The 25448-nt window shown below is 43.3% G+C and overlaps 1 protein-coding gene and 3 long non-coding RNA genes across 12 annotated transcripts in view; 1 reads left to right on the forward strand and 3 right to left on the reverse strand.

Annotated features, from left to right (window-relative positions):
* The window catches only part of LOC104913363, a 33552-nt gene extending 31185 nt beyond the window's left edge, over positions 1-2367 (reverse strand). For all 8 annotated transcript variants that reach the window (XR_004161479.1, XR_004161475.1, XR_004161474.1 and 5 more), the window contains exons 1-2: positions 2059-2367; positions 582-656 (exon numbers count right to left, since the gene is read on the reverse strand). This is a non-coding gene — a long non-coding RNA (uncharacterized LOC104913363). The remainder of the gene's footprint in view (positions 1-581; positions 657-2058) is intronic.
* The window catches only part of GSG1L (GSG1 like), a 58716-nt gene extending 36455 nt beyond the window's left edge, over positions 1-22261 (forward strand). Inside the window, exons 4-8 of one of the 2 annotated variants that reach the window (XM_031555824.1) lie at positions 2363-2474; positions 5964-6131; positions 12099-12166; positions 19997-20599; positions 21441-22261. In XM_031555824.1, the coding sequence (XP_031411684.1) occupies positions 2363-2474; positions 5964-6131; positions 12099-12166; positions 19997-20019 (371 nt within the window). In that variant the 3' untranslated portion in view covers positions 20020-20599; positions 21441-22261. Of the gene's footprint in view, positions 1-2362; positions 2475-5963; positions 6132-12098; positions 12167-19996; positions 20600-21440 lie in introns of those variants that run through there. The other variant, XM_031555823.1, reaches the window with a different exon arrangement.
* Positions 2440-11711, reverse strand: LOC104913362. Its single transcript, XR_004161480.1, has 5 exons — positions 10785-11711; positions 7996-8129; positions 5150-5490; positions 3962-4067; positions 2440-2526 (listed from the first exon to the last, which is right to left on the reverse strand). It is a non-coding gene; the product is annotated as an uncharacterized LOC104913362 (long non-coding RNA).
* Positions 13392-25286, reverse strand: LOC116217236. The gene is made up of 4 exons (XR_004161482.1): positions 25186-25286; positions 24893-25004; positions 24136-24186; positions 13392-13540 (listed from the first exon to the last, which is right to left on the reverse strand). It is a non-coding gene; the product is annotated as an uncharacterized LOC116217236 (long non-coding RNA).
* Between the last annotated feature and the right edge of the window lie 162 nt (positions 25287-25448).

Raw genomic sequence — 25448 nt, forward strand, 5'->3', positions numbered from 1 at the left:
CAGTAATCACACTTAGGAGAAATCCCAAGCGTAAGTTTGGGACAAGTATATCCTTCAGAACAACTGGTTCAGACTGTTTTCATGCTCCATCTGTACTTGGAGCCTTTCAATGTATGAACTTAAGGAATTCACTTGTCTAAAAGTTATTACATCTAACCACGTAATGAAGGACCACTTCACCTCTACGCTCAGAGCTCCCCATGATTTATACAAGCAACCAGCCACAGCTGGCTTTTGTGGGCACACCTGGATGGACTTCTCTGGCAGATAGAACATCCGAATTAAGAGAATTTTGTTCTGCTGTGTTTCAAGCTAAAAGACATCATAACATGCAATGTACATTTCTATGAAGGAGTGTCGATCTTCAGGACCGCCTCAAACTGAAATACAGTTAGCGATATAAAACTTTGATCAGAAGTGAATCTGAGAGGACAAAAAAAAGTCTGCTAGAAACTGCCAAAGCATAATTTTATGGTTCAGATGTCACTCCCAACCCTCTTTCCATTAGGCAGAAGTAATAAGTGCCAGCTTCAATTTCATCCCCGTGTTCCAGCAGCCCTTGTTCACGACCTCCTACTCACCTGAGTCAATGGACTGTCATCTCGGCCTCCCACTCAGCAAACGGGCTGAACATTGCTGAAACATCCATCTAAGTTCTGTAGGAAAGAAAAGAACAGAACAGCCTTGCTGAAGTTAGTCCTGGCTGTGTTGAACCTCCTGATGACTTTGACTGACAATGACATGCCTCAGGGTAGTCTGTAATATTTTATCAAGGCTGAAAAGCTACTGGCAGAAGTTATAGGAACAGCAAAGCACAGATTTTTAGTATCAATGTCATAACCATCAGCTGGAGAAAAATCCATTTACTTAAGAAGTATAGCAAGCTCTCAATGAATTCTGGAAATTAAATGTAGCCAGAGACAAGGAAGGTGTGCAGCAGCATGCTGTGCTCCTGTGAGGCCTCCCACCCTGCTGAAATCCCAGTTCTGCCTGTGGGATCTGCTCTTTCCTCCTCCTGACTGCCCAGTGTGTCACACTGACATGAAGCAGCTGAGCAATTCCCCGCAGTTTCCTGTAATAAAATATCTTCGTTCAGCCTGTGCAGCAGTTTGTAGCAAATATAAATTTTGTCTTGCTGAAGGTCCTGCTTAACATACCTGCAACAGAAACACATAATTCCCCTGGCTTCCTCCCCCAGAATTGCCCTACATCATTCCACATGTGTGATGTGAGACTAACGAAGTGCTTTTGATTCTGGAAGTAAGCAGGAGTCAAGTTTAGAAGAGCCAAAATTTGGGTCTAGGGGAGAGAAAATTGGGATCTGCCACCTGGAGGAAAAGCACAAGTGAAAAAAACATGAATGGTCTGAGACATCAGGTGATTTCAACTAAGGGGCAAAGTGTAATGCACCCTGCTGGGGCAGAATATCCGTATTTCAAAGTGTCTGGAGCTGCTGCAGCACGGGGTGCTTTGTAACATCTGTAGGAAAATGGACGGTCCTGCCTTACTCTCAGCTAACTGCTTGACCCCACGCTTTTGGTGAGCTCAGCTGCACTGCTCAGTACTTAAGCAGCTGTATCTCTAGCTACTGTAGCTAGAAAGTTCTCCAAGCATCAGAGCTGCTTTTTGCCACCGCTTCTTGAAAAGTGAGATTTGCTTTTGCTCAGTGGGATGTCTAGATGTAAAAAATACAGGCAGATTTTTCTGCTGAAGCTGAAGAGCCATGCTGGTGGTAATGTACCCTGTGACTTGACTGCAGCTCTGCTCTTTAACATCATGGGGAGCACAGTGCCTGTAATACACTGCCTGATCTCCCAGCTGCACTTATCTCAGCAAAATACAGTTGTGCCACAAAGCAAGCATCATCAAAAGTATTCCTATGATTGTCTCATCACACATTACTAAGAGTACCGTTAACTTTCTTGTGTAACATCCAAGTGTTTTATAAGTGCACAAATGTACATATCTATCAGTTATTCAGCTAAAATATAATCCTGTTTGGAACTGACACATCCACCCTAGCACTGCCTACAAAAGCATCTCTTCTCGTTCTCTTACCTGAGGCCTGTCTGGGTCAGGCTGTGAGATGCCTTCTGGGTGGCATACCCTTGTTTTGCAGCAGCGAGGTTGGTGGTGATGCTGATTGTGCCATATTTTCTTTAACTTTTCTCTTAATTGAGGTTTCAGTACAACGTAAAATAGTGAGCTCTCAGTCACACCTTTCCTCTGCGCACACCTCCACAGGAGAACAGGAGACATGAAAATGCAGCGAAGCCTGCAGCGGAGCTTTCAGAGCACTTCCAGCAGTAGCTATCCCAAGAACTGTAAAAAAATTTCAGCTGTTCTGCTCTCTGCTTCTCAGGTCTCTTGGGGATGGTGGCACACATGATGTATACTCAAGTGTTCCAAGTGACAGTCAGCCTCGGGCCAGAGGACTGGAGGCCACATTCCTGGGACTATGGATGGTCCTTCTGGTAAGTGTCACCACCTCTTAGTATCTTTTCATTTCTGAGTTGGTCCATCAACCTGTTGGGTGATTGTACATATCATCTCAAATTGCCAGGAACATGCATGTGAATTTCCAGCTGCCAAAACTCTACGAGCAAAACTCCGCCATGGCCATACTATCACTGAAGTGTTAGAGGACAGTTATCAGTAACTGTGCAGCAGCAGCTGTGCATATCAGCAGGTACATAGCATTTCTAAATAAATAGCAGCCACAATTACCAACACAGATTGAGCACTCTCATTAAAGTTCAATTTAGGTACATAATTACCGTGGCATTTCAAAGAGTTTTAGGGGGGTTTTGTTGTTGTTATAATTAATGTCTTCGTTGAACCCTACAGTGCAATTTTTAACACAGCTGCAGAGGAATGCATAGCACTCCTAGCACCATGGTCATTCCCTGTGAGTCAGGAGGAGGTTTGGAACAATAGACATTTAGGAGAATTATTGTTATATATATATATATATTTTTTTTTTGGAAACTTTCCCATTATCTTTGAAAATTACATAAAAATAGTTTGGTCAAGATATACCAATTGCATTACATCATTTGCAAGTTTCTAAGAAGCTTGATAAGAAAAGGAGAATGCAGAGAATAAAAAGCCAAACACTGCAGACAGCATTCACATCCCTCCAGAAGCATCATCCTCTTTGTATGGCTAATGGGGAAAATACTTCAGTTTTTCTTTCAGTTCTGAATATATTGCATCATTTTAATTCCACCTCAAAGCTCAGACAACAATCTTTGCAAACACCAATAAATGAATACGAATACATCTTATGCACAGCACTGCAGGGAGTTATTAGTCTCTCCTCTCCTCAGTAGACTTGTTTCATGAGAGGACTTATAAACATTTTAGTAACATATCATTAAATATAAACAACATTTTTTAAAAACGCAACTTATTATCTGTATTAATGGTAAATATTCATTATTGCATACAATGATGAGCTTATAAAATTATTATAAGTGTTTATAACATATGTAATAATAATCATTGTATATTTATTAATATAATTAAATAGTAATCTTGCTATCTGTTTTTAGTAATCTCTTTCATGATTTACCACAAAACTAAACATTCAGACTGTTGCTAAACGTCTTGCATGACAAATCAGTCATTAGAGTATTCTCTTTCATCCCATTAAGACAAGAGGCACCATGCCATCAGAGGCTCATAGGTCCTGGTATCCTGGTAGACCACCTGCTAGAGCACAGAGAATTGCAACAGCACTGGAAGGAGTGCCAGGGATCAGTGCCATGGCTAAGAGCCGAAGGGCACGAATGGAGATCCAGGCTGTTGTTCACTTTCCATGTAACAATGGGAAAACTATTTCTCCTGTAACTTTATTTCTGCTCTATCAAATGGGAGTGATAATTACACTTCCCAAAATGAGGAATAGTTGCTTGTGTCACAGGGTTTGCAGTGCAGTCTTTGGTCCATGTTACCTTACCCCATTTTCCCAAGCCCTTCACAAAGCTTGGCACAAGTCAGGAGTGGAGCAGAAGGTCCTCTAGGCATGAATTTCCAGAGGATCAATGGATGTCCAAGCATGGCCCCTCCAGAAAGAAACAAACACATAAGTCAGAGCTGTTTGAGCCACAAACCGAGCACAGCCCTAAGCTGAGCCACCAGAGGCAGTGCAGATGCAATCCCACTACACTTGATCACAGCTGGCACGGAGGCACTGCTGCTAAACAGGTCTCCACTAAGGTAGGATGCAACTCAGCACCCTTTACACTTAAAATTAAATTTAACCAGGGTCCATACAAGCTAAAATATATCAGTCATAATTGTCTTGTGATGATGATTTGCTAAATGCCAAACCTGAGGTCACAACCAGAGTCTTTGTTCTGCATTTCCTTCTCTGAACCTTTCAGTATTTCTGAGTTAATAATTAGAAGTTATCACAAGCCTTTAAGAAAAAAAAATGTCTCCATATATTATTCACCAGGCACTAAGCAGGCACAGTGAAGCGTGTGGTTTCAGCTGGCTTCTTCCTTGAAATCAATTAGGAGACCAGCTGGAAATATTTGGGGATGTTGGAGCTTCTTCGCACACTGTTTGAAGCCACTTGCAAGGCTTCCCTGTGCTTGAACACACACAGCACAAGTTTCCTTCCCACTTCTCAACCCAACCACGAGAACCCTAACAAAGCTTCATCCCCCTAGGGTTCTCTGCACTTCTTTCTCATCTGGTTGCATCTGGCAGACAGGTTCAAAAATCCCAAGGAAAAGGCTGCCTCTACACACTTCATTGCCACGGGAGTCCCTAAAGGACTGTTGTTATGCACTGAATTTTGAAGTCACTGAAATGAGCCATTTCTGTTTACTTGAACCATTTTTTCCCCCAGATTTTTCAGTTCATGAATACGTGTTCTTCGCTTAATTTTCAACAAAGAACTGTTTCCTTGTCTGCAGAACATATGCAGAATAGGAAAACAGTTCATGCTGAGGGCTCTGTTTATAATGTTTATTTATGAGGTAATGCTATTGTGCTGTTTTTTTCTGTCCTGCATAATTTATAACAGTGTTAAAATTGGTTATAGAAAAGATGAAAGAAAGGAGCAGGTTAAATGTGTAGCTGACAGATAATTAAGTTAATCTAAGTTAGTTAAAAATTCAATGTGAACAACACATACCTGGAACTGATGGGCTGAATGCAATGTCCAGGGGAGCCTGAACATGGATAATTTCTGCAAACAAAAGGAGTTCTTCATGCTAGGAGCCCCATGCTAACATTGCTGATCCAGCCTGGCACTGCCACGGTCACTTTATTTCCACTTCCTTCTCCTGCTGTCTCCCCGTGTTCCTGGTTGTCACTTGCATATGCACACCATGGGCTGCCCAAGGCTGGCTAGCACCGCCTGCATGCTTGGGTCATGGCCCTCAGGTTGGGGATCTCTACAAAATGGAACTGTTGTCTTCTGCTCTGGTTGGGCTTTTGGAGACTGGATGTAAGCCAGGAATGCTAGAAACGACCCTGAAAACAGGAAAAGCATAAAGATATTAACCTGATGAAAGTAAAACGGAGTAGAAGCCACCCATCAAGTTGTGTTGGAAGTTAGTGTCCATACTCTCTGAGGATCTATAGTTTTCTGCACAGCTCTTTCCAGGAATTCCATACTGCATTTAGCACTTGCCTGCTAGGATCTGAAACACTGCAAAGAGAAATCAAGACATGCTGGAATTTTGTCAGAGTGCCCAGAGTGTTAAGATTAGCACTCTTCCATATGGTTCCCCACGGGATTGAAGCTGTGCCCAGCCCTTAGCTCAGCATCCTGCCTGCGTGCCTGAGCACTGCCAGAGGTCGCCGGAGGTAAGATGAGGAGAATGGGTTTGTCACTGCTGACTTACCTGCCCGGTCACATCCTGTGTGTGTGTGTCTCTTGGCTTCAGAAATATAACATGAGCTACTGTCTTAACCCAGCTGTCTGCTGGTTTCTCTCTCCACAGTCTGGCATGGGGTTCTTTCACCTGCTGCATGGCGGCCTCCGTTACTACCTTGAACTCTTACACTAAGACTGTCATTGAGTTCAGACACAAGCGCAAAATCTTTGAGCAGGGCTTTCGAGAAGAACAGAACTTCCTAGACCAGGAAGCCATCAAGTACTTCAGAGAAAGGTCAGTGCAGACAGCCTCTCGGTCAGTGGAGGTTTTCATGGACTCTGCTAGCCTCAGAAAATCCAGGCAGGTGGGCAAAGTCCCGGAGATACCTGGTGAAGATGTGTGTTAAAGAGACAAAAGATCCTACATGGTCTGGTTTTTTTTCTTAAATTTTGTGATGTCCCAGTGCCTGCTTGTTCTCCTCTACTCATTAAGACACAAGGCTGACCAGTCCTTATAGTATGCATCTAATTCACAGAAATTCATACGAAGCTGTATTGCAAATACAAGCAGATATTCTTTTCCTGAACGAGGTGAAACTGGGGGGGTATAGCAAATGTTATAGCTGTCCTTTCTCAGAGTGTGTAATAGGTAATGCCTTAAAATCCCTAATAGCTGCTGAGATATATTCCAGTCACCACTGGAGTTGCCATCTTCCACACTCACATGCTACAACTCATCCTGAACTCCTCCTCACAAAATCGTGCATCTGTCACATTGCAGTGCTATGCTCCTCTGCAGAAACACCCACATTTCCACCCACACTGCTGCCAAGGTCCTGGATTCACTTCAGATCTTGGCTGGGCTCTGGAAACCCACAAATGCTCCTTTGCTCTGCTCCTGAGCACAGCCTGTCCCTGTGTACTGCCCACCCCATGCTGCTGTCCCTGCACACTGAGCCCATCATCATTAACGGCCCATTGGCAGACACTGCACACATCTGCAGACCTGGGTTGGCTCTTTACAGCCAACTGCTCAGTAACCAGCTGGTCCTGACCACAAAGATCTAAGTTCCATATTCAGCTCTTTTCTTGATCAGTATGACAAGAGGAGTGCTACCAGCAACACCTCTCACAGGCATTTTCCACTTCTTAAAAGTGACTTCCAGTCCTTCAGACGAGATCTGTCACTCAGCTCTGCATTTCACCCCTGTATATTCCTGCTGCAAACTCAACACCTCAGTAGTGCCATGTCCTCCCCAGCAGTGAGAGGGCTACAGGGCAGAGGTACAAACACAGTCTACATTCAATCTTGGCATATGCACTGCTCTTCCCTTCTCATTCATGACTGGCCTCTCACACACTCTTTGGCTTCCTATGTGATTCCATGTTTGATCCATGACACACTAATCGTGCCTTCCCTTTCACTTCCCCTGTACTTCTATATACACAAAGACTTCCCCCATACACATACACACATCTATCAGCAGCAACCTTCACCTCACTGCTTGCTCATCACAACCATCTGTGTCAAACATCATTCTCCTTTCCAAAGAATACTCTGGTCAGTCTGCTGTCAACCAAGCCCTGTGCCCTGACCGTTGCTACCCAGCTTGCATTTCTTGCTTTTACCAGTGCAGTCAGTCACACCTTGTGCTTGTCACTGGTGGGGTTGTGCCTGAGAACACAGCCCATGTGAGCCATTGGAGCAATTCCACTTGCTGGAAGCAGATCAACCACTCTGAGGGTGCTGACATATGTCACACAACTTAGTTTACTGCCTATGGAATAATTGTTCAATAAAAATCATAGAAAAGACCTTAAACTTTGTAGAATCCCTCTGAAGGGCACTGGGAGTTCACATCTAGGGCAAAGGTATGCCATGTTAGAAAGTAGGCTAATTTATTGTGAGTTCTGTAACTTTCTTGTTAGCTGAAGTGGCTGCACTGAGATACTTGCTGTCCTTCTTTGACAAGAAGCTTAAGGCTTTGCCTAAAGCAGCAGAATGTGAAGAACACAAAAACACTGACCTAAGACAATAGGGAAGGTGTGAGAGGCTCCTTAGGGGACCCTCCATGGAACAAGGAGCTGCTAAGCTCAGGGAATCCTCACCAAAAGCCTGTTGCTGGAAGCAACATAGAAGTATTTTGGATAAAACATACCTAATGAGCATTTGTTCTTCTTCTTCTGACCAAAGCAGCAGGTTCTCAGAGGTAGAAGAACATGGCTGGGAAGCTTTGAGGAGACAGGAAAGCTGGCAGGATCAGACATCTCAGTAGCAAATTGAGGAGTTCTCCTGAGCAGGAAGAATGAGAGATCTTGCTGCTTATAACATTGCTTTGGTTAGTCAAACTTAAATAGTCTGTGCTGATGTTCCTCTGTCAAATCTTGAGTTTTCACTCTACCTTTCAAACAGTCTTGGAAGGATCATAGAAATGACCCAACCAACTGTGACTTTCTTAATTTTGCATTTAGAGATGGCAGTTAACTTTTAAAAACTCTTCGCATGAAATGAATATACGCAGGGAAGGGGAAGGGATCACCCTGCGCCTTTGGGGAACACCAAGTGAGGGGAAAATGGTCAGCGGAATTACTGAACTGAGAATTACAGATGTGAGACCAGCAGGATCATAAGCAGCAGAGTGTATTTTGTCATATTGAGAGGTGCTAAGGAAACTTGATAAAATATCACCACTGCCATTTCTGGAACAGGAACTAAAGACATTAACCGGACAGAGGACTGTAACCCTTTTCATCCCACATCTGCATTGTGTTGTTTGACTTGGATTCTTCCTGCATTCACACCAACACACCAGACAAGCAGGTCTTAGTCCACAGTGGCAGTAAGCTGAATGCAGCACTACAGGCTTGTCTCATTCCTCTTGGGAGCAAGGTTTCATTTTGCCTATGCAGCTAGTAGGGTATTTAACACACATGGCCAAGAAAAAAAAGAGAGAGGTGCTTCCTTAGCCAGTATAAATTCATGTTTGTTAACGCTTCTTTTATATATGTCACTCAAAATGAGCTCCATACTAGGCAACACATGTAGGAACAGTCTGTTCCTTGTGGTTGCTCTGTGTATGGGTCAGGGATGCCCTGAATTTCATGTTTTTTGTCTCTACCACTTGCTCTATGGCAGGATTTTGTTCACTCCTTCCAGCTTCTTTGCTCATTTTGAGTCTGTGTGAACAATTCACTTGTTGCTCATCCTCCATTCTCCTTTGCACACGTGTGGCAAACACAGCCCAAGCACAGCATGTTTCCAAAGTGAAATCACACCACGTGCACATAACAGCTGCAGCAGACAACTGAAGGTCCCTCAAAGGACCCCCGAAATGAAGCTGCTTCTTTTCATAATACAGCCAAACACACACATGCATGGCATCCATCCTCTTCCCAGCTATGGCATGGAGACATACGTGCCCAGACCACACATGCAGCTCTCAGTTTAGCTGTCACCTCACATGCAGAATGAACATCTCTGCCACATCTCCACTCACACTGCAGTGAAACCTCACAGACCCCTCCGCAAACCCATCTCAGCTGCCAATGCCTTACATTTCTGTACTGGTAATTACAGCATTCTTGCAATGTTTTTAATTAGCAAGTTGTTGATACTTGAGCTCAGATTCCCTGTCAACTAATGTGCTTCGTGATTACGATGTTTTGGTTGGGTTTTTTTTTGCGTTATATCTGTTGTATCTGAATATGTAACAAGAAGTGCAGAGACAGCATTACCATGGAATCATCCCAGAGATCTAGAGCTGGGCAGCAATACAGGCATTTGTTTGGTTGTTTTTTAAATGCTAGAGCACTTTCAGTTAGCACCAGCACTGAGACCAGGGTGTACTGTGAATGCAGCAGTGCTGCAGCACCAATTAGCAGCACAGTGTTTCTGGATTCTTTGTGTCACCAGGGAAGTGCTGGCGGCTCCAGCAAGGACGTGACTTCCTCTAGCTTTGATCTTCCTTTGCACAAACAGAAATTAACTTAGATTCTCCTTCCTTCCTGGGCATGTATCCAGGCATATTTTTCCTTCCCTCCTACTCCTGCATCTCCCCGTTCCTTTTCAAACCTTATAAATAAAGCCCTCCAGCCATTCTCCCTTGCATTTCTGCATATCACTTCCCTCTTCCTCACATGTTTGTCTGCCTCAGTTCACATTTAGCACCCAACATACACAGTTAGCCCCCACATTGAAATGACTCAGTGCAATGGGCAGTTTTCTAAGAGGAAATTATTTTTTTGTGAAAGTTAAAGTCTTAATGTTAGTCTCCACAGCTGCAATTCATCATTTGGGAGACAGGAAAAAAAAGTTACCCCCATTTTGGCTTGGGGTCCCTTCCAACCCAAGCCATTCTATGTTTCTATGATGATTCATTGGAATTTATGTTTATAGGCCCCTGCTCCCAGATATGAAGAAGTCTGTATTACAAAAGATAATTGACAATAAAACAGCACTTGTCTTGCAAGTGCTTTGTCAATCACAGCATCACTGTATTGCTTTTGATTTTTACCACATATAACTGCATTATCTTCTCAAGAGGACCCCCTAAAATACCACCAGAAGTATCACTGCAATACATTAGATGAAAGAGCTGTGATGATCCCTTGAGAGCTCCTAACTCGAGAAGCATGCACACATTCTCCCCCACGCAGGGGATAAGACACATCAACACACGGCTCACAGCCCTGACACCTGATCCACCTCAGCTATGATGAACACAACGCTGACCTTTAAAGCTCCAGGGAGGAAGATCAGAGGCAAAGGAACACTAGAGGCTTTCAGATGAGAGTATGGAAGAACTGGAGCCTAGGGTGAGTGATAGGGGAGCTGAAAGGGTGGAAACCAAATTCAGGTGGGTTCTTCATGGAGCAGGACAAGCACTACCCAAAGTAGGGAATAAGAAGTTATTGAAAAGATATGAGTAAACATGAATGAGCCACTGACCTCTTCTACAGTTGACATGAGGGGAAAGAGGAGCAGCTTTTGAAACGCATCCAGGCCTGGTCGGGTTGTGGGAGAGGCGCTGAGTCCCACTGGCAGTGCAGCCACTGCAGTCAGCCATCTTCGCACCGTGACAGAAAGGCCCCAGTCTGACATCCAACCTTCTGCTCTTGTGAAGCATTGTAAATCTCACTTACTAATGACCTAAGCCAACATACAAATTTATCTAGTAAATCTGGAAAGTTCAGCCTTCCACAGTGAATTCCTTCGTAGCACTGTAACTGCCAACTTGCAGCTGTCCATCAACACCCTCTGTGGCACTCAGCTGGTCTCACAGTATTTTCCTTGGTATCTGAGCCCTTATTCTGATCTGCAAAACCGGTGAAACTTCAGGCAGATGCTGCTGGTGACATTCTAACTTGAGCTGAGCACAAACAGACACTGATTCCAGTGCAGAAATCTTGTCTCTGCAGGGCTAAAAAATGCAGTTTTGAAATACTAGGAGTAGTGTGAAACAGATGACAGAACCAGAACTACTACTGCAGAAGTAATAAATCAGGACTGTTCCTAGCTCTGAGAATCAGAACTTGTCCACTCATCATTTATAGGCGCTATTTTTCCTTTTTGTTCATTTCTTTCATGCACCTTAATCAGACCTTTCTTTCTCTAACTTCATTGTACTCACATAAAAATGCTGTCCAAAGAAACACTCACCTCTTGCTCTGATTTCTAACTGGGTCACCTATATATTTCAACAAGTTTTAAGCTACTGACCTACAGCACCTCCCCTTTACATTGTCAGTATCTTTTCCTATGGAAAATTCCTAAGAATTTCAAATCTAGCTACTCACCTTTGATTAGCACACAAGGATAAGTGTAACATTCTGCCTTAGATTTACACTGCACTTTATTCTGCGGCACAGAAAGGTTTATCCGCAGAGCTGTTCCCTCTGGTAAATTACCCAGACTAGCATTTAAATGGTGTAGAACTAGCAACCTACCCACTTCTACACACACGTACACAACACAATGTTGTTAGCCCCTGACATCCTAAAAAGAATGGGAGAGAAGCAGCCCTGAGCCCCTCATTTCTATTCCCCATGGCCTCTTTACGTAAGCTTTCCCCATAGAGGGGCAAAGCTGATGGAAATGAGTCCTTCCTGAGACCATTACAATCTCCATAGTGGGCCTGGCTGGCTATAGATGGAGGAGCCCAGGTATGTTGTCCCCTTATTTATTTTGACCCTTCCATTTCTGTAAATTTGGGAGCAGCCTTTGTTTCTGTTAAAGGTGCTACTTCTATATTCTCTTTTCCAGGACTGAGGAGGAGAGGGCTGAGGCTGGGGACCTGAGGTTACAGTGCCTCCATAGCTGCTCCCCAAATAGTAAGTGACCATGGCTCTGGATACACCCGATGCACAATGGCTTGTACTGTCCCCACAACCGGTTTCTTGGGGTTGAGAACAAGGTTTGGAGTAGGAAGCTCTGTAAACAGAGGTTCGTAACCTTCCCAGACAGTGCTGCCCAAATGATAATCAACTAGTATGTGAACAGTACAAAATTCTCAAGGATTCAATTTAAGATGTATCTATACCCTGTAATTTTATGCTGTCTCAAGAAGCTGTGATTTCATAGTAGTTTAAAAATATGCTACAATTTACACCTGTATAGCTTTCATTATCACTACCCTTTTTCATCTATATTTATCACAAATTCATGATGATGCATGCTATTGAATATAAAAGTGACTGAAAGCAGCTTTAATAGACAATAACCCTAGTATAATAAATGCTTTTTTTTTTCTTCCACTTCTATTAATCTTTATTCTGAAGATTGTTATGCTTTTATCCAGCATTCACAAAAAAATAATCTTACTTAAGCTCCAGAAATCAGTGGTTCAATGCATGGAGCAATATTGGTGGATGGTTCCTGTCCTACTCTGAATATTATATTTTGCCTTTACTCTCCAGGAAAGATGTGTTGTGTCTCCATCAATTTCCTTGCAAAGAAAGCAAGTGATTCTTCATACAGCAGGAGGGCGAGTTGGGAAAGTGACTTGCTTAGCAGAGCTCTAAGATTAACTCTGCACCAATAAAAATTGGAAACCTCATGGCATTTTGTAGCTCCTGGCTTTCTGAGATGCACATCTCAGCCACGTACAGAAGTTAGGTGTTCACAAGCCTAGAAACTGATGGTGCTGTTTTGTATCAGACCTGCTGGAACAGCTCTCCAGTGATCTCCACACAGGCACATTCACATTAGCACTTCTCTCAAGCTTGTTTTGCCATCAGCACAGTTGGTAACTCTTGCTCCTTAAGATATCATGGCACTTGTAAACCTTTCCATAGGCAGATCCACATCCTTCATTTTCACAGGCCTGAAAAAATCTATTGGTATGGAATTGACGAGTCATATTTCTTAAGAAAATTCTCTACCTACCAAGCTACCAAATAGTGCTCAAATGTGCTTATTTCATTAAGAAGATTGTCCAAAGGTGGGTTGGTTTTGTTTTCAGCTTTGACTTTTATAAAGAACAAATAACAACCCTTGATCTCAATAGGTGTTCCAAAGAATAGAACCAACTGGTTCTATGCCCAGCCCTGCCCTGGTGCTTCCCTTACAGGACACACAGCTACCTCAGTAGGTGTACTGACTGCTCTCTAAAAGTAAAATGTATATGAGAAGTCAGGTACCTCAATCATCTGGTGTGCTTCACTCAACGTCATCATGCCAGTGTCCCGAACTACAGCCAATTACTACTGAAAGCAAACATGAAAAATTACATTTACTGCTGCTATTATTACTTAATACTTCAAAGGCAACATTATACAAAATGCTAAAAAAAAAACTATCAGCTAACCAGGCAATGCTTTACTCTTATTTGTAAAGATCACAGCATTTCAGCTAAAAGAGACATAGAATAGAGCAAAACCCAGACAGAAAAGTTGATGTGAAATCCAGTCAGAAATTCTCTTCTTTTTTTTTTTTGCCCATCATCACACCCTGCTAATATAGGAGGAGATACAAATCCAACATCATTCCCAAGCCATTAAAAGTTCCCTTTCTTTCCTCCTACTACCTTACCCTCAAGTATTTCCCCAAAATATCCCAGTTCCCAGTTTCTGAGTGATACTTCAGGATAAACTTCAGACTCACTCCTTCCTTTGCCTGGTAGGAGTGCTTTTTTTTTTTTTTTTTTCCCCTCTCCAAAGTGCATCTTTCTGGTTACTAATGAGTTGCAGATATCCAATCAAGCTCATTATATTAGCTGCATAAGAGGTACCATGCAGCACTGCAGCAAAGGAATCAGTGATGAGGCTTGCAACCCCCTTGAGAAAGGCAAGCATCATAATTTCCATTGATAGACAGACAGGCAGCAATGAGATGACATCTCCAGTGTCACAAACAGGAGATACCCCAGCATCACACTTACCTTTCTAGACACTCTTCCCTAGGCTTGGTAAGTGAACCATCATGGAATTTGAATTTCTGAACTGCAGCCTGGGGACAGGTTCTGTGCTTGAAAAAAATCTACTTTTGTATGTACTTTGTGAACAAGGAAGCACTAAATCCAAAGGTAGACAGTCAAGTCACAAAATACAGAGAGAAAACAGGAGAATGAGTATTTATTGCTAACATTACTTTCTAATATTTGTACTGATTCTGATGCATTTGTCTTGTGGCAGTAGCAAGGGGCTCCAAGGACAGGCCCATTGCTTTGGTGAGAAGGCAGCACTGCAAAGGACTCATGGTCAGCAGAGAACGTTAATGTCAAGAGCGCAGCACAAGAATGCCTTGCTAAAGCCACACTAGCCACAGAGGCCTGCCTATATTTAAGAAGAGGACATTTCACTTTGGCCAAGTCTTCTGCACAGGACAACCTGCACTGCGCTAGCAGAGGATATGTCAGCAACATCTGATATTCCAACTCTTGACACAAAGGTTGTCCTGTCCCAGTAGAACAGAAAGAGGTAGAACCAGGAGTTATTTCCCTTCACCTAGCATTTCCTGGAGGACTTGCCAGCTGGCCTCACTTAGAAGTGCTCCAAGAATGTTCTTATTTGGACCAAACAGCATATTGAGAACATTCACACATTCTCAAGATCCCATTCTTTCTCCTGTCCTCCCATGATGACAAAATAAAACATCTGGTCCTTCTTGAGAGATAAGGGCTTTTACTGAGTGCCACTGTAGTGCAAAACATAGAGCATATACATAAAAGATTGAAAGGACAAGGCTGAGCAGTTGCAGAAGACAAACAGCCACTGGACAGGAGACTTCAGAAGAGAAATATTAAGGGCTGGGAGCAGCCCACGAGCAGTACAGTAGCACAAAGGGCTTCTGGCAGCCCAGGCTGCAGCAAGAGCTCAGGCTGCCCTGCTGGTGGGGCTGGAAGTTTGGGGAAGTGACCATCAGCTATTCATCTCTCAGAAGCTCAGAGAAGCCTTGATCAGGGTAGCGCAATAGCCAGTCTTGAAAACTACACATGAAACCATGTAATGTCCAGCACTGCACTGTAACAGGGTTTAAGCTTTCCAGAGCTGGGCTAAGAGCAGTGCTGGGGAGTTGATTCATAAGCTGGTATCCTCTGTTCTTCCCAGATCTGCTTCCTCTGCAGACATTCAGGTCTGGCACTTACTCATCCAAGTATCCCAGTCATATCTTGCTCATAGCAGACTTACTCTTTCTACTGCAAATGTCTACACGCTCTTAGTTGCCTATTTGCTGTCCATTTTGACCTTCCAAGCCTCAACTTTCCCTGTCAGATGCGCAGTCGCTATACAAAAAAGATAGTTTCACAACAGAGTACTTTGTTGTTGTCCTGCAGTTGTCACCAAAAAATGCTCAGTTATTACACTCCAGGCATCATCTATACCTGATTTCTGACATCTCTATGTTCCACTTCCACTCTCTCCTTCAGCCTCCCCTCAAATCACTGGGCATTAAAACAACAAGCCTGCAGCTCGGGGTCTGCAGGGAAGGCAGGCGAGGTACAGAGAGCAGAGGTAGGACATGGAAAAGGAAGAGGCAGGAGAAATGGTCTGTATGCTGGCAGAGCTGGAGAAGAGTCAGGAAGCTCAGAAAAGCCAAGAGCTTAGCAGGAGGGAGAATATTTTCCATTTTACTGCTCACTGTTTGTGATTGAAAGCCTTGGTTGTTATTTGAGGCAGATTAACCCAGGGCCCAGAACAGCACCTTTTCTTGTAGAAAACTGAAAGCCTGTTCAAAATCAAATTGGCATGAAAAGAAATACAATCTAGTCACTGTTTTGGCAGTGTGGGCGTTTTTAGAGGGCCACCTGACTGATAGAAGGCCTGGAAAAAAAGCAGTTTGTTCTCCTACCACCACCCTGCAGGCATGTCCCCAGGGTCCACCCCACAGCTCTTCCACCATCCTCCCACCCCTGCCTGTCTACAGTAAGCTCTGCACAACCAGCTTCACCATACAGCAAATAGTCTTTTTTTTTTTTAATTAAATAAGGGCACCACAACTCTAAATTGAAAATATGGTGGAAACAATTCATAAAAATCTGTTGCTTTTTCTTAGATGCAGGAGTCACAGGAGGAAGATAGTGCTGGGTTTGCAGGAAACTTCAGTACATTTCCAATTTCAGTGCTGCAAAAAGTACATTGCACAAGCTCAGCTGGAGAGGGCAAGGCACAGACGGCAGGCAAGGTCACTCTAACAACAGGGAACATGCTTGATATGCTGAGCAGCACAGGGCTGGGAGAAGGCAGACAACAAGGGCTTGATGCGTTTGAAATGTTGCTCAAAGTTGAGTCAAGGATTATCCTTGTGGAGGCGCATGACAGCTGCAATCACCCTCCTATTTCATGTCAGCATTGATTTCAGCTCTGAGTCCTGCAATTGTTCCTGTAATTTATTCAGTTCATAGTGATTCACTACATGAAAAAAAATCCCCTCTGATAAAGCACTCTGATTATACAGCTATGATTTGGGCTTGCTATGCTGAAAGCAAAGGGGATTTCACTCCTGTCTTCAGACAAACCCGTGTCCACTAGGAAGCTCACAAGTAACAGGTTTCAGTTCTGTCTTCATTTGCCTCCGCCAAAATTCAGACTGACATTTTGCTATAACAAACTTCAGATTTCTTCCCAGGCCATGATTCTGTTTCCATGATCAGCATGATGGTAAATGCAAATCCAGGCCCGTGTTCAGCATTGGGGCCAGGGGAAATTCGAGGATGTCAAAGTAAAACTAAGGGATAGTTTGTAATACCTGTTCCTTCCTGCAGTGCTCCACTGAAAGGAGCTAGTTTCTTGTAGAAAAATCCATGAAATTAGTTACAAAACTTGCTTTCTATCACTCTAGTAAATATTTTTCCATAAACACGCCATCTCCTACAGTTAATGCAGGACTTAAGAAAAAAAAAATGCAACAAAGCAAAAGAAAAACCAATGATAAAATCAGAGAATATCCCAAGTTGGAAGGGATGCGTAAGGTCCACTCATCCCTGCCTAATACTGCTAAAAATGAGATGAAGTATTTCAGACCATATAGGCACCCAAACAGCATTTCAACTACAGTGGGTGTTGTATTTCTCATAATGTGTAGCCAAAGGTTCATTTCATGTTCAGACAGTTTTACACCATATTTGAGGACAAATACACAACAAAGAAAGCTGCGCCACATATCTCAGTTGGCTTAAAGCAATGTTTGCTATTTTCAGAATAAGTTTCTTTCACTTTTCCACGGCAAAATGTATTTTCTGATCATGGGGTTTTGTAGTGAAGAAAGGAAAGTGTCAGTGACCTGAATCAAAGCCATGAGTCAACACATTTGAAAAACCTGTCCTGGAGTTTATTCTGTAAAATGACTGGAATTATCCTTTGAACTCACAGGATTGTCAGAGTTGCTGTGTATCATACTGCATTTCAGCTGCAGATACCTTTCCAGCTGAATAAAGCATGAAAATATTAACTCCAAAGTTAGGAGATCTTAAGAGATGTCTTTTCCTCAGCCTCCTCAGAAAATGAGCAGTGGAGCAGTATAGAAAAATCCAGGGTTCTTCAAAAGCACCTGATAAGGTTTCACTTTTCTAAGACATTTCAAATCCTCAGATAGTTGTTTAAAGATGGAGCTATTCAGAACACCCAAATACTGAAGGCCAAAATTAATATATTCTCTTTAATGCTACCCTTACGAGAATTTGTTCAAGCAAGTCCAACTACTAAAAACGCTTTAACTTCGATAGCAAATAAACCCCAACTTTAGAATTGGTAAAAGGTGGTCACTTTTAGGAATTATCTATTACACCAGTTGTAAAACGTGTTTACACATAAGTAAGGAAGCTAGAGGGACAACCCGGGCTGTCTCAAAAAAGAAACACGACAAGTAGAATGGAGGAACTAAGCATTGGAAGCCACCTGTGAAGCTGGGAAGTCTTCCTTTCCTTTCCAAGTTTGATTTTGGAGAAGACAGTTTTGAAGCTGTTGGAAGTGTCTGCCCATTTATGATGGCATATCAATCACAAGAACAGGAAAAGCTGGTTTCTCCGTTAGCTAAGTCGTAATTTCTTTGAGAAAAGGAACAATGTCATTGATGATGCCTAAGTAATGGCAAGACCCCAGACTGATTTCAGCCCTAGGCCCCTGGCTGAGCCTTCTCTAGTAAGGATTCCAGCCCTTCTATGCTATATACAGCTTGTGGGCAGGAGCTAGCCCCAGAAAAAATGCTCCATTAGCCAACCAGAAAACATTTTATACAAGGAAAGGGGTCAAGGAGTATACATCAAGGGGTAGGACAGTGGTGGGTGGGGAGCACTGAGCCTGCAAAAAACATCCATGCTCCCCCAGATTCGCATTTCTTCCAGCTACATCAAGGCTTCTTTTTTTCCTGACATCTGTGGCCCATTCAGAGCTTTGTCAGTTCACCTCCAGCACCTTGTTCCAGACATGCCACATTCTCCATTGACATCTGAATGGGCACTCACGTGCAGCAGGAGTTCCCACCACCCTCTCCTCTGCTGCTGGATGAGGGCTGGCCGTGGCAGGAGGGACCCTGCTGTACCACCCAGCAGCTGCCATTTTGTGTCTTCAGCATCTTTAATTATCCCATTGAGGACATCTTTCCAACCTCTGTTCAGCCAGTTTTTGAAAGCAAAGACTTCTGCAGAAGGATGCTCCTCCTGATAGGAGCAGTCTATTTTTCTCCCGTGCCTTTTATGCAAGTCACATTATTTTGGGGGGCTCTGTTTTTATTTAGTTGCTCTATTATCCTCTTCCAGTTCCAGTTATAAAAAAAATCTAAATTTGATTTATAATTGTTATTATGCTCTGATCTAGCAAATGTCTTAATTGTTTCAGTAGCCCTAGTGAAGCCAGTAGGTGTGAGGTGTGCTCTTTAGGGTCTTAAAAAGTTCAGTTACATCCAACCCTGAGAAAGGTGTAGGCAGAAGTGAGCACACAGTTCAGACCACTGGTATTAGCAAAAAAAGACTTCTTCACAGCAGCCAGGAGAGAAGTGCAGAAAACAATATTCAGGAGTGGAGGTCTGGCATCCCATTTTGAGCACCTGAAAGCCCAACATACAGCGTACAGTTCAGGGTGGAAAGACAAGTTCTTAGCACTCCGAGCTCTCTAAGTGTCCTATAATGTCACTACAGGAACAATGATGTCACTCTGTGCAGTTCTTCTATTTTTATCTTCTCTGTTTATTCATCCTGTAATTCACTGGGCAACCATGCAGAGCTACCAGGAGGGTAAAGCACACAGGACCAAGGTGAAGGCCTCTCTTCACTCTTTGTAGGGATGATCAAGGGCAGGCAACGTGGCAATCTGCAAGCCAGGCTTCATCCCCTTGCATTCTTACTGGAATTTGTTCACAATCAACATCCCAGCAACTTTCTGCCTTCCTTGTTCTTTCCCAAATAGCAAATGCTTGCTTCTCACAGAGCTGTACGACTTTGAAAAGGAGAACACTGATGTGCCAGTGATTACTCTGATGATAGCTGACGATACCTTAGCTGGCATCCAGGAGGAACTGGTCCTCAATTTATGTGCCTTATTCTTAAATATTCTCAAAACTCTTGGTTATCAGAAACAAAGGATTTTATACTGAGATGAGAAGCAAATCAGGCTATGGGAAAATATGGTTATGAGAAATAGATCTAAGATTGTCTCAAAATAGAACTGAAATTGCTCTAAGCGATTAGCCCTGTCCAGATGAAAAAGTGTGTTTTTGTCTTTCCTCAGGGCTTCACAACACCCAGCTCTAAATGTCACTAGCACACAGAGGAACAGGAGTGACCATAATACTCAGAAAATACCCCCATTTGCTATGTCAAGCTCTTCTAGCAACATATCAAGCAGCTCTTCACTTTCATCAGAACCAACCTGCCAGATCTCCATGGTTCAGGATCAAGCCCAGCTGGACATTGTTTCCATCTCTAGGTTGGCCCCAGGAGAATCACCAAGCCCTCAACCATTTGAGCAAAGAAAAAAAAGCTTAGCAATATCATGTTCCAGCCAACTCGGTACAAGGACTCCTCCAGCATCTTGCCCAGCCAGCCCCAGGCTCAGTCTAACACCCAGCTCAGCCAAGCCTCAGCAATACTCGGACTCCTCTCCGGCCAGTCCAGGGACCAATGCTGCTTCCTTCTATGCCCTCCGTCCTCAAACAGCACAAAGCTTGGAAGCTTCAGCATCAGATTACACATTGACCCCAACCAGGAAAAGCACAAGGCCTCCAACAACGACTCCTGAAGATAGTTCCCAATCTCCTGGCTCTTCTCAAACTGGATTAAGAACTATAGGAAAGGGGTTTCAATCACATCTGGAAGATCCTGATCATGAAAGGTATGTATCCAGACTACACACATTTAAGCCCTCAAGTGATTATCAAACTATTTAAATATCTTTTATATTTACATGTTTCCAGTGGTTTTGATTGTTGTTTTTTTTTTCTCCCATAATTACCCTATACTTCCACTATGTCCTGCAAAAAAAAAAAAGAAAAAAACATTTTCCAATCATTTATTTAGCTGGCTGGACATGAAAGAAGATCATGCCAGGCCAGGTTGTCACCCTCAGCTCTTTGCACAGGGCAGTTTAAACGTGGCCTCATTTCCTTTCAAATGAGAAATCATCTCTCCTCACTCTTCACAGCCACCAACAGTCACAGGAAGCAAAACTACCACAATACAGTTCAGTGGCATCATTACAGTTGAGCCATAGAATCATTAAGGTAGGAAAAGACTTCTCAGCTCACCATATCCAACTCCAGCCCACCCTCCCATGCTCACTGACCACATCCCTCAGTGCCACATCCCAGCATTTCTGGAATACCTCCAGGGACAGTGATTCCCCCACCTTTCTGGGCAGCAGTGCCAGCGCATCACTTCTGTTTCTTAGAAGAAACTGTCCTTTATATCCAACCCGAACCTCACCCTAATGCAATTTGAGGCTATTACCTCTCATTTTAAATTGCATGATCAGGACCCCAACCCCTGCAGCAGCATAGAAAATACACTGCTCTTAGGAGGTCTGAGAAATAAGGGCTGGAGATGGCATTCGGTGACATGGCAGGTGCCTCCCATCCCAAACCTCAGGTTCCATACTCTGGCCCCGTGCAAGTCAGACTGATTTCACCCCACTGAACCTCTGAGTTCCACACTGTGTCCACCACTTCTCTTGGCAGGAGATTTGTAACCACAGAGGAATTCCAAGCCATGGAGAAAGAACTAGAAGATGTAAAAGATGAACTGAAATGCTTGAAGTGGAAAGTGAGACACATTGGTGAGACTGTGCAGCCCCTGGCAGAAGACAGCAAGCGCTACAACGGCTACACCCTGACAGAGCTCAAGGCAATGGTGCAATCTGAGGAAGATCCTTACAAAGCTGCACACAAAATCCTGACTGCACTCTTCAGTGATGTGTACTTGCTGCAGCACTCGGTCACCGAACAGGCAAGCAATGCCAGATCTCTGCCCAGGCCCAAAATAGACCCAGAGTTGTACACAGTGTATTGTGACATTCTGAAAAGCATATTCCCTGGAATTAGCAGCCAGACCTTGAGGGAACAGACACAACACATGCAGAAAAGCACCCAGAAAGAAGCGCAATAACACCAGAGCCCACAAAACCTTCTGCAAAGTGAGAAGTCCCTTACGACTTTTGAGCAGTGGAGTGTGGTGTGTACTGCTGGTTGAGTCTATCCCTTCTAGGAACGAATCATCCATAACACCTTGGTGAGCTCTGAGCCCTTCACATCACCTGATGAGACAGGGTGGGAAGACATTCTGCATACTTACCACATTTTAGAGAAAAACGCCCCCTTAGTGTCTCTTTCTATCTTTCAATATTTGGATGCTTCCTTGTTTCCAGCAACTACAAATGCTGCCAAAAGAATTGAAACAAGGCATCGTGTGCTCAAGCAAGGGCCTCCCCAACCCCAAACAGACCTACCAACCAACCAGCATCTGGGTAGTTTCTATTTTCTAGACTACACCATTCATTAAATGACATTACTTGTTAGAAAACTGTGCTTGTCCTTTTTTTTTTTTTTTCTTTTGGTCTAAAAATACTTTGCATATCAAAATCAATCACCAATCACAATTTGAATACACACTGGTATGGAACATGAACCACGTAGCAAACCGACTCCCATGTGCAGCAGCATCCTGGGGTTACATGGGAAGAAAGCCCAGGCACAGCAACCTGGTCCCCACTGTAGTTAATTGGTAAGCCAAGACATAAGTGGGCACAAAGTCCTTATGTCTGCTCATGCCTGATAGAAGAAACAATCCACCAGCAAAACAGGTGAAGCTAGGAGTCTGTGACCTCTATTTTCTCACCCTCTGACAACTGCGCTGACCGAATAGTTCACAACTCTGCTTTGCCTTCACATGGCAGTGATGCATCTCTGGTGTGTGTCTTCCCCACGCCATTTGCCATATAGCAATCCAGCACCTGTGACACAAGCCCAGGACCTTGTGTTTTACAGAGGATAGTACACGTTTGTGTGAGACCAGGGGCAGTGACACTTGGGAACAAGAGTTGCTTGACTGCAGTCCAGTTCTGCTTTCATAATTCTCAACATGCAGTACAACAACACTAACTCTCACTGCTGTGTATGAACAACAAATTGTGTATTGAAAAAGCTGTTTCAGATCTGAATTGCACAGCCTTGACTGAAGGAGAAGGAGCACATATGTTCCATAAATCCTTGCTAAAACACAAGGGAAACAAGGGTTGGGGCTTTCCACTTTCTTCTAATATTTCTGCATTTTTGCCAATCTTCCAGGCTGTGGCTTCACAGGATGCTAAAAAGCTCCATCTCACAACAACAACGTGACTCTAGGCTCACTCACTGAGATGTACCCCTGCCATCACACTGCCTTTCATTCCTTCTTCCCAGCCTATACTCTTCAAGGCCTTCCATCCAGAACCTCAAAAACCCCACAAGCACACTGTGAGCCTTCTCCCAACACTGACCCAGCTGATGAAGTTGGGAAGAATAGGTGGCTAAGGGGAAGCCCCAACCATTCCCAGCTCATTTTTCTGCATTTTGTCCATTCTTAAAAATAAATCAAATGTAACTGGGCAGCATCTACCTACTACACAAGCTCTCCCTCCTCTGCCCTTCTTTAAATATGGCTTTAATTTTCTGCTTCGCTGTATTTGACCATGGGGACTATAACATGCCCCAAGACCATAAACTAAGTCTTTAGCTATTGCTTACCTGTAAACAAATCCTATTTCTACATGTCCTACTTCAACAATACCAGCAGCACTGCTTGGGCCACGGAGCATCACCTCTCACATCCCATAGGGACGGGCGAAAAGAATTGGAAAGGGAAAAGTGCAAGAACTTATTGGTTGGAATAGAGATGATGTCTGGAAGTTAGACTGGGTGAGCAGCCACGAGCTTCCTTGTAAGGTGTGCCTAAGTTTTGCTGGAGAGAGGCATGCTTGCTGGCTGTGCTTACCTGGCCTCTTTGGGGAGACAAGCATAGCTATCCTCCCACATGAAATTTTCAGCATCTCCTTTATTTTCTCTCTGGCCACCCACTCCTAACACAACAGAAGGGTGAGGGCTGAGTGCCTACACCTGCAGAAAGTGTCCTCTTTGGAGAGTAACAAAACTGAGTCAGCACAATAAAAATAAGATAGCAGTATCCTAAGTGCAGGGGCCTGAAAGCAGTTGTTGGCTTTCATTCCTAACATCCTACTCTCACCTGAAAAGTGTCCTGCTACGGGCCTTAAGACTTTAAGGTCTCACTGCCTTGTACTCAGACAGAAAAGAAACAGGACTGTGTAATTACTCCAAGAATTAAAAAATAATCATCCATTGTTCTTTTTGGACAACTCATCCTGATCTGCACTGTGCCTACCTTGGTCCTTAGTTTGAATAAGCCTTCTCTCCAAAATTTTGTCAGCTCTGCCTGCATAGAAATAGACAGAAAAAGCAATCAGACACAGGGATAAATCAGTCTCTAAACCCACATTGTACTTCATCCTCTTCTCCATTAAACTATGTAACTTTTTTTTTTTCATTTAGTACATACTTTCAAGTCTGAAGAGCCAGTAGTGAACCAAATAATTTTTCTTTCCTTTCTTAACTCTAGGCATTACATTTCCTATTCTCCAGCCATACCCAGACTCAGGGATTCATTAGTATTACCCTTACCCAAGCAGCACACACTGTTATGCATTCATCCCTGTGTGCAACTTGAGGACCTGAGAGTACTGCACACACAGCTTAGACCAAAACTCTGCCTTCCTCTGTGTCCTTCCCTTAGAAGCCTGGTCAGAACCACGAGGACATGAATACTGTTCTCAGCCTTCGGCAATCTTTTATTTGCACTGATTGATTGAGTTAATTAAGCAATCTATTAATATTCACCATGCTATAGCTCAGTAGAGTTCAGTTGGCAGAACAGATCCTACAGCAGATAAGTTATGCTACACAGAAGTTCGTGACCCATGCTACTTATAGAATCAGAAAATAATTTAGGCCCCGGGTTGACTGGAGGTCAGCAGGTCCAATTGCTCTATCAGGCAGTATTCTATAAAAGAAACTAAGTTATAAAAGATGTGCTGCAAAAAGTAAGCCATTGCAATACAGCAAACTTCATTTAAACAACCAACCTGTACTCGAGCCACTGGTAGATCAGATCTGCAATATGAAATCCCAAGGAGTTTTATTCTTCCAGAAGCACTGCACTGAGAGATCACCAAGGTGTAGAAACCTCATTTACATCTGCATCAGTGAATAAAGAAGATAAATGGTGAAGTTCCTGCGGCACTGTTTTGGAGGGCTGCTTACCATGGTTAGATCACGCACTGCCCATTCACTTTTTAGACTTCTCATGAATATTTCTAATGCATAATTACAGTCAAATTCAGTCATTAAATCATACATTTTATGACCTCATGCTTACCCCTTTGTTCTGTTAATAATAATACTCCTGCATAATGTGAATGCTTTCTGCAAAGTCCAACAGCCCTTCTGGTTTATGCCTTAAAATATAGCAGAACTAGTTCCAGGGAATGTCAGCTTCTTTAATATTCATTATCAGCATCATCTTTCCTGAAATATGAGTCACAGTTCTCGGGCAGTACCATTCATTACCATTAATCCCTCCTCCATTCTGCTCTCCTTATGTGATCTCTATGCATTTACATACCTACCTCCCTTTGCACG

This window comes from Meleagris gallopavo, chromosome 16 (genome assembly GCF_000146605.3).
Source record: "Meleagris gallopavo isolate NT-WF06-2002-E0010 breed Aviagen turkey brand Nicholas breeding stock chromosome 16, Turkey_5.1, whole genome shotgun sequence".
Lineage (NCBI taxonomy): Eukaryota > Metazoa > Chordata > Aves > Galliformes > Phasianidae > Meleagris > Meleagris gallopavo.